This window comes from Merops nubicus, unplaced genomic scaffold, assembly GCF_000691845.1.
Source record: "Merops nubicus isolate BGI_N331 unplaced genomic scaffold, ASM69184v1 scaffold21737, whole genome shotgun sequence".
Classification (NCBI taxonomy): Eukaryota; Metazoa; Chordata; class Aves; order Coraciiformes; family Meropidae; genus Merops; species Merops nubicus.
In genome coordinates this window covers 1-8,533 of record NW_008622558.1, presented here as the reverse complement: position 1 = coordinate 8,533, position 8,533 = coordinate 1, and the positions used below count along the sequence as shown (strand labels likewise).

Here is an 8,533-nt window from a genome sequence, read left to right as displayed (position 1 = left end):
CAGCGCCTGCCGGGCACCCCGTGCCCACGGTGCAGCCCCTTGCCCCCACCCCAGGGGAGGGAAGGGTCTTCCCAGCAGTGATGCCTGCTGGAGGAAAGGGCTGCCTGCTGCCCATCCTGGCAGAGCTGTGCCCCTCTCCCCGATTTTCCTGCACGGGGACCACGGGCCCTTGTCCTGGGTGGGGGGGCTGTCCCTGACAGCCATGGGTCCTTCCTCCCAGTGCCCTGTGCCGCTGTGGGACCCCCAGATCCTGCCCGTCTCCCTGCTCCCCCTGCTGTCCCACTCCTGCCCATGCAAAAGCGGGGTCCTGCCGGATGAGGGGCTGTCTGGCTTCTCTGGGGGTCCTCCTTCCCCTCGCACTGGTGAGGGACCCTCCCTGGGGCAGTCACCCCCCAGCAACCCCATCCAAGAGCCGGTCCCTGCTGGCTTGGAAGTGCTGTATATATAAGTATATTTTTTCCTCCTTTGTAACTTATCAATGGTTTAATAAAAAGATAAAATTTACAAGAAAATAAAAATCTATACCCCCCCACCCTGGGTAGAGACACACACACGTACACACATACACACACACACACCAATGGCCGCCCCAGCCTCTAGGGATACAGGGTGGTGGCTGGAGGGGCATCCCTGTGGTCAGGGGTGCTGGCCCTCAGCCCCAATCTCTCTGGGGGTCTTCCCAGAGCCCCTTCCCTTTCCATGGGACAGTTTGAGAGGCCAAAGTCAGTTCTCTCCCAGTACCTCCCCCATTTTACTGGGGCAGGAGCATCTCTATCCCTGGGATCTTTGTGGATGGGATGGCTGTTGGGGACTCCCCAACAGGGTCCGGTCTCCCTTCTTGCACTTGAGACTCCCTGGGAGAGTCCCCAGGCCCTACAGAAGCAACAAGAACAAAGGGGAACTGCAGCTCCCGGTCCCCTCCGGCTGCCACTGCCCAGGGAAGCTCCACATGCACCCCCCCACCCTGTGCCACCACATCCACCCCAGAGCACCCCTGGCCGGCAGCCCAGTTCAGCTGGCATGTGGCACTGCTGGCTGGGCTTCAGCTGGCCAGCTGTGTCCATAAACAGTGCAGCACAGACCCCCGGGCAGGCAGCAATCCCCCTGGAGGGACAGACCCTGCCAGCTGGGTGGGCAGAGGGCACGGCCAGGCATGGCCATGCCAGCAGGACAGACAGACGTGGCCAGAGCCAGCCCCGCAGGGCCTGTTCCCCCCAGTAAGTACCGCGGGTGAGGGGAGCTCCTCCCCACAGATGTCAGGTTGGGGTTAAACAGCCAAGGGTGGAGGGCTTCGCACTTGGCGATCCAGGCTCAGCAGGGTGCCCTGGGGTCCGGGTGTTACTGGTGTTAGTAGTGTTAGCTGGGCTATTGCTCCTGGGTAGGGTGCAAGGGACACCCACTCTTCCCCAGTGGCCATGAGTGGTCCCAGCAGGGTGACAGAGATGGAGATGCCCCCATGGAGGAGCCACTTGGCATCCTGTGTCCCAGGGAGAGCCCATCCATGCAACTAGGCTGTGCTGGTGGAGCCAGAGACAAGCCCAGACTGCAGAAAGGAGATGAAGCTTCCCCACATCTGCTGCCATCTACCAGGCAGAGAAACTGCCATGAGCTCAGTGAAGAGGCAAAACCTGAACAAGGACCCTTCCAAATCCAAAAGTCTGGCTCCAAGCAGGTCCAGTGGGTCCCTAGCAGGTGCCCTACTCACCCTTCTGCTTGGCACAGTGGGACAGGGCCACCTGCTTCTCAGCTGCCCTCCTCAGGAACTTGACCTGGGATGGGGAAGCCCACTTTGGTCTGGTCCAGCCTGTTCCTGGGGCTGGGGCTAATGCAGCTGGCATGGGTCTCCAGCGTGCAAGTTGCTCTCTGGAGGAACTGCAAGAAGTTTCCCTGGACAGAAGCCTCCAAGACGGAAAGACAGATCTCCTGGCCGAGCGGACGGTTGAGACAGCTGCGCCGGAGCCGGGCCAGCTCCTCCCGGATCTGGCGGTTCAAGAGCCCATAGAAGAAGGGATTGATGGCAAAGGAGGAGTAGGCAATCCAAGTGACCGTCATCTCCCCGTGCCCACCGCTCACCATGCCAGCGGCGACAGAGGAGTGCAAGTGAAAGGCAAAGAAGGGCAGCCAGCAGCACAAGAATTGTCCCACTATGAGGACCAAAGTGAGGATGGCCTTGTTGCTTCCCAGAAACCGCTCCAGTATCAGTCTGGGCAGCGGCAGGTTCCTGGAGGTGACGGTGGTCACTTGGCTGGCGATGGAGTTGGATTGGTGTCTCGGCGCCACGGCCTGTGCCGGTGGCACGTGCTGCAGGGATGCCATCCGCGCCACACGGTAGACTCTGCAGTAGACAGCAAAGATGACGATGGTGGGCAGAACAAAGCAGACGATGCTGAAGATGATCACAAAAACCTCCTTGTGGGCCCCAGGGCTCCAGTAGACGGTGCAGCGGCTGGCGCTGGTGGCCCCGTTGCCTTGAGGCCAGCCCACTAGTGCCAAGACAGTGATGAGAACAGACTTGACCCAAATGAAAATCACGCCGGCCACTGCCAGCCTGATGGTCATCTTGACCTCATACCTCATGGGGTGGACAATGTAGTAGTACCGCTCCACGCTGATGATGGAGATGGTGAGGATCGAGGCACTGATGAAGCAGATGTTCAGGAATATCAAGGCCTGGCACTCGGGAATGCTGTAGATCACCCTGTTGAAGCAGGAGGAGCTGGAGATGATTCCCAGAGGCATGAGGAAAATGGCAGAGAGGAGGTCGACCACGCAGAGGTGGCAGACAAAGATGAACTTCCTGAGAAGAGGGGTTTTGAGGATGACGACCATCACCACAATGTTGGCCACCAGGGCGATGAAGGTGAGCAGGACCATGCAGAAGAGGCCCACCACCTCCTGGGCAACAGACAGCTCGGGGACCGAGAGTGGCTCTAGGCTGTCCGTGGTGTTCAGCCCTGTTCGGCTTGCCATCCCCCCGGGGGGGCTAAGCCAGCAGCTCTGGTGCCTGGGCAGCAAGGGCTCTTCTCCTGCATCCCTTAGAGGGAAAGCCCACCGCAACCATGGCCGCTGTCTTCTCCTTGCCTGTTGAGGAGGCGAGCAGGACATGGAGGAGAAGAACCAAAATGAAGAAGATTCATAGAGAAACCCAAAGAAGACCTGAACCCCTCTGAGATGCTGGAGCAGAGAGAGGTGCCCGGTGAGGTCGCAGCACCTTGCCTACCGTACAGCTGGCATCTGGGCTGTCCCAAACCTGGCCAGGGATGGCCCTGCCGGGACCCACGGGCACTCGTGCCAGGGTGAGCCCAGGTTCCCCTGCCCCGACCACGCCAGCGAGCCCCGAGAAGGGACAGCACAAACCCATCCACTCCAGCCCTGCTCCTCGGTCTGGCCACGGGGGACCCTGGGGTGGGCGGTGGGAAGCCGACGCACCTTCGCTCCTGGGGGGTGGGTGTTGCTCTCCTCCTGGCCGAGGGTCCCTCTCGCCGCACCAGGCTGCGCTCCCCGTGCCCGTCACCCGCCCATCATCCTGTTTGCCCGCAGCCCGGCTGTGGATGGCACCAGCTGTCACTCCCGGCAGCGCTGGCACTCGTGGAGTTCCCACAGGGACAGCTGCTGGGTCCTAGCAGCCGGCGGGGGGTTGAGAAGGGGGAGTAGGGTCCCTGAGCCCTGTGCCCACCCGGCCATCTGCCACAGCAGGCCCACTCCTTCCTCTGGCACAGCTCAGCCCTGAGGTCCCCACGGCATGGGGCACGCACTCACGGGCAGGTCTGCGGCATCTCCTCCCCCCATCTGAGGGGCATTGGGGTAACACAGCCGGGAGCTGTCCTTCCCTGGCACCCCAGGGACCTGCACAAGTGCTCGAGGGCACATGCTAATGGGAAGAGGGGCTTGGCACAGGTGCCAGTCTGGGGCATGGCACCTACCATGGCACCAGAGGGAGGGCAGGTGCTTGCTCTCCGGATGGATGGATGGATGGATGGATGGATGGATGGATGGATGGACGGACGAACAAATGAGCTCTTCCATGCCCATGCAGGGCAGTACAACTTGTTCATCATCTGTAGCTCTGCTGCTGTGGTGGGTGGGCATGAGCCATGTGTCTTGCTAAGGTGACAAGGTCACCTGGCTTACAAAGCCACCAGCTTTCACCTGAAGGGTGTGTAGTGGTTTGGTGTAGTACAGGACGAATTCTGTTCAGTGATTTTACTCTTCAGCTAAAGCTCTCCTAACTAACTGTACTTGCTGACCTTAACAGCAGATTTTCACAGACAGTCTGTTTCTAGCAGTGATAACACTCCGTGTTCAGAGTTGCCACGAAGGACTAGTGTGCAGACCAAGGTCGCTGCTAAATCTTGTGTACCACACGGAGGGGGACAGAAAGTAAAGCCCTACCTGGAGGGAGGAGTGGATAGGACAAGTGACCCTAAGTTGCCCAGTGGGGTATTCCATCCCATATCTGTCATATTCAGTATAGAGCTGAGGGATCACAAGGGTCAAGCCCCTTCTTTTTGTCTGCTCCTTCAACAGCCAGCACCCAAGGAGGACTCCATCCATCCTGCCTTTGATCCCGAGCCCTGTGTTCCTGAATCCAGTCCCAGAATCCAGCTCCTGTACCCAGTTACTTTTCCGCGGGGCTTGCAGCCCTGCCGGGGGTGACAGTGACATATTGCCATCGGGGGGAGTTTGGTTTGATACTGGTTTTGTTTATATTCATACATATTCCATATTATTATTATTATTAGTAGTAGTAGTAGTAGTATTTTCACTAAAGCTGTTTTACTTTCCTTTTCTAAATGGTATGTCTCTCTGCCTTATTCCCTTTCTGTTCCTCTTTTGGGGGAGAGAGGCTAACAGAAAGCATCTGTTACAGGTCTGGGGGCGGCCTCAACCCTAAACCGTGACAGGTTACCAGCACCAGATGGCCACAGCAGGCTGCAGCCCCTTCAGAGCCACTCTCTGCCATCCCTGCAGGGACCCCCCGCCCCCTTCCCTGCTCCGCACCCGCGTCAGCAGGCAGGAGAGTGCTGGCATCACTCGGTACAGGGCACCAGGTTTTTATTCATGGTCAAAGCAAGCTCTGTCCCTGTGCCAGCCTGCCCCTTGCCAAGAGCCAGGTGGGGTGACCAGCGAGTCTGAACCACTGTGCTCTGGGCTAGTGAGCATCACCAGCTGGCACTGGGACGGAGCTGTAGGGTGCTCGGGCACCCTCAGAAGTGGAGCTGGACAAGGTAGCGGATCCGGCACTGGCTTTCCTGGTAGACGAGGTACTCACTCTGGCTGAAGGAGGAGTCTTTGTAGGCGGGCATGGGGATGGGCTTGCCCTGGCACACCAGCACCTTCTTGCCATCCAGCAGCACCTCCGCATCCTGTGCGGGGTCTGAGCAAGCACCGCCACATCAAGCCCAAGATCTGGCCTCTCTTCCCCCCACCCCATGCCCACCTAGCCCGTCCTGCCCCAGGCTCACCCGGCTCTGTCCGGCCACAGGCCAGGACACTGTCATAGCCGGCGGGTGGCTGACACAGCGTGGGGTCATCACGGGTGATGCGGTAGGGCTTGCCCAGGGCCACCTCCGTCAGGAACATGACGCCAACCTTCTCAGAGGTGCAGCCCACTGCCGTGTGAGAAGAGGATGGGAGTGACGGCACCAGCCCTGGTATTCCCATCTGCTTGTGCCCAGGCCACTACGACACACAGGGGCCAGATGCCGTGGCAGGAAAGGGGCTTGGGGTGCCCACAGCCGCCTGGCAGGAGATATGCGAAGGTAGCTGAGCTCACATAGACCCTGCCCGTCCCAGGATTCTCACCGTAGCAAGCCGACTTGCTGTTCTCAGAGGCAAAGTAGATGCCCTTGCCCACGCGCCCGCCGGAGTGGGGCATGATGCGCAGCCCGCTCTTCAGGATGGCCGCGATCACCGCCACGTTGGTGCCATGCCACAGCAGGCGCCGGTGCTCCACGATGTCATGGGCTTTGAAGCGCTCGTCCTGGAGAGATGCAGAGGTAAGGGCCACCCGCGGAGGAAGACGTGGGTGCTCTGGGGTGGGGAATTGCCAGCCAACCCCCCCAGGCCAACCCCAGTGCCAGGCTGGAGGGGCAGGGGGGCAGGTGCCTGTGTGTCCCTGTCCAGCTGGGCTGAAGTCTTCCATGGGTGGGAGAGACCTGTCTGGGGTGCCGCCAGGGCTTTCCCACTCATCTCCTTCTCACCTCGCCATCTCGGGCCACCTGCCAGATGTTGAGGATGCGCAGGTTGCACCCGGTCTGCATCACATAGTTTTGGATCAGCTGGCCAGGAGGGAGACAGGAAAGTGGTGTTGCTGCATGCAGCCACCCCAGCAATGCCCACGGTTTCCATGGGACAGTGTGGACATCTGGGTCACCTGCAAGCCTGGCGTGATTGCTCCCCATCATGGGGTACTGTGGCACAAGCGGTACCTGGTACTCCCGGGAAGTCGGGTCCAGCAGGGAGAGCTGGCAGCAGAGCAGGGCGTAATCCTGATCCAACGGATGGGCAACTTCCTCCTCCTCCTCCTCCTCCTTCACGTTCTGCGCCTGCAGGCTCTGCGCCACCTCGATGTCGGCCAGCACCTGGCAGGCGCAGAGCGGGGACATCGTATCCGCTGCAGCTGGGCACCATGCTGGGGGCACCAGCGCAAGCCCTGCCTCCTGCCAGCACTTCCCTGCCCCACGGGCGGGAGACCCCCTCGGGGAGGGATGCCACCCACTGGCTGCCCTGGCGTCTCACCAGCAGCATGTCCTTCTTGGCACGCAGCAGGTCAGGGGAGTTGATGGGGGGTGGCCGTGACCTCCCAAAGTTATGGGGGATGATGGTGTAGAAGCGAGAGGAGAGGTCCTCCAGGCAGGTGGCCTGAGGGGGCCACTCCTGCAGCGCAGCTTCCAGCTCCTCCAGTGCCTCAAAGCCCCTCGCAATCTGCTGCTTGCTCAGCTTCCCCAGTGGCATCTTCTTCACATCTGGCCGGGGGCACAGGGGAGGGCGTGGGTGAGCCCATCTGCCCCACTTGCCCCACAGCTCCTTCCAAGGACCTCTGGCATTCACCACAGGCACGTGTGGACACCCAGCATGGAGGGTCTGCAGTCCCACCAGGTACCAGGCAATCAGCGAGGATGCTCTAAAATCCACTCACACCTCTGCTGCACTCCCCTCTCCACCTGCACCCCCAGCTGCAGCCCCCAGACCCACGTTGTGCCACCCATCACCTCCTACCGATGTTCATGGTCTGCATGGCATCCCGGAACATGTCGCTGCTGAAGATGAGGGACACCAGGTCCTGTGTGGCTTTGTCCAAGGTGCAGGGCAGCACCCGTTGCTTGCAGACCTTGTCCCCATCCACACCATTCACCTGCAGACCCCCACCATCACCACACCACCTGTGAGCCTGCAGGAGGCTCTGGGGACATGGCATCAGGGCTGCCAGTCTCAGTAGAGAGAGCTTGGCCACCAGGCAGAAGATGGGATATTTGGATCACCCCACCACAGTGACACCTCAGCTGTCCAGCACACTCACCCTGAGGGCGACCTCCACCTCCTGCCCGGCTCCTGGCTGCACCTCGATGAGCGTGTACTTCCCTGGCTGGGCAACGAAGTTCTCCCTTGCTGCCCAGCTGTTCTTAGTCTTCTCCCGAAACTTCTTCTCAAAGTCCTTCTTGGCAGTCTCCAGGGAGGTGGAGGGCATGAGCTTGGACTGGCCCACCTCCCCCTGGCAGCGGACGGTGGTGGTCAGGACCGCCAGCAAGGGACGGGGAGCACTGGGCTCAACCCCAACCCTCGGGGTTCCCGCGGCAGGGTGGGGATGGCCGTGGTGGGGAGGACGAGTGGTGCTGGGGTGGACTCACCACGCGGCCCCAGCGGCTCCATACGCTGTAGGCACCATCATGCTCAAGGAGTTGGATGATGTAGAACTTGTTGTTGTTGGCACCAATGTTGGTCTGGTTTAGGATGCAGTCATAGTCCTCGTAGACCTACAGTGAGCAGCACGGCCAGGGCTGGCACCTGGGCAGCCTTTGGGGATTGCAGGGGGGGAACATGGAGCTGTCCCAGTGGATCCCAGGGGAGTCTGCAAGGAAAACTGGGGCTGCCCCTTGTGTCAGCAGGGCGGAGACTGGCCAGGCACAGCCCGACCCCCCAACCCACCTGCCCCTCAGCCTCGCTGGGTAGCCGGCTTTACTCTCACCTGGGGGCCGGGTGCCGTGCTCAGGGGGCACAGCCCATCGATGGTGGCGGGCGGCTTCTCCCTTGGGGCAGTTTTCAGGGCTGCCAAGGTGGAGCTCCAGGCATCCTCCTCCTCTCCCCCCTTCGCTTTCTTGCCCCCGCCATCCGGCTGCTTTGGGGGGGGCGCGTGGCGCTTGGGGGCCATGGCGGAGCCACCCCCACGGGGCCAGCGCAGCGCGAGTCCCTCAGAAGATTCCCTGAGGGTGACAGAGCAGGCAGCGAGCGACGGCGGGCTGTCCCTCCCGGCAGGGCCGGCTGGGCTCTACCTCCTTCCCTGCGCCTCCGGCACATGGCCGGGCTGGAGGAG

General features: G+C 61.0%; 2 protein-coding genes across 2 annotated transcripts; both read right to left on the bottom strand.

Annotated features, from left to right (window-relative positions):
• Positions 1-1,743: 1,743 nt before the first annotated feature.
• On the bottom strand, positions 1,744-3,032 carry LOC103777297 (probable G-protein coupled receptor). Its single transcript, XM_008944849.1, is given in 2 exon segments — positions 1,744-2,973; positions 2,976-3,032. Coding segments are annotated over 2 exon segments (1,287 nt in total).
• A 2,175-nt stretch (positions 3,033-5,207) lies between these two features.
• Positions 5,208-8,371, bottom strand: PARP3 (poly (ADP-ribose) polymerase family, member 3). The gene is made up of 10 exons (XM_008944847.1): positions 8,189-8,371; positions 7,851-7,976; positions 7,523-7,714; positions 7,222-7,357; positions 6,742-6,968; positions 6,432-6,584; positions 6,204-6,281; positions 5,806-5,983; positions 5,466-5,612; positions 5,208-5,377 (listed from the first exon to the last, which is right to left on the bottom strand). Exons 1-10 carry the CDS (start codon positions 8,369-8,371, stop codon positions 5,208-5,210), a joined length of 1,590 nt encoding a protein of 529 aa, XP_008943095.1.
• Between the last annotated feature and the right edge of the window lie 162 nt (positions 8,372-8,533).

What these genes read in the sequence shown, in the direction of transcription:
- PARP3 (XM_008944847.1), bottom strand. Translation starts at nt 8,371, where the DNA reads ATGGCCCCCAAGCGCCACGCGCCCCCCCCAAAGCAGCCGGATGGCGGG. An exon ending in GCACGGCACCCGGCCCCCAG is followed by an intron (nt 7,977 to 8,188) that starts GTGAGAGTAAAG and finishes TGCTCACTGTAG; the next exon opens with GTCTACGAGGACTATGACTG. An exon ending in CCAAGAAGGACATGCTGCTG is followed by an intron (nt 6,585 to 6,741) that starts GTGAGACGCCAG and finishes TGCGCCTGCCAG; the next exon opens with GTGCTGGCCGACATCGAGGT.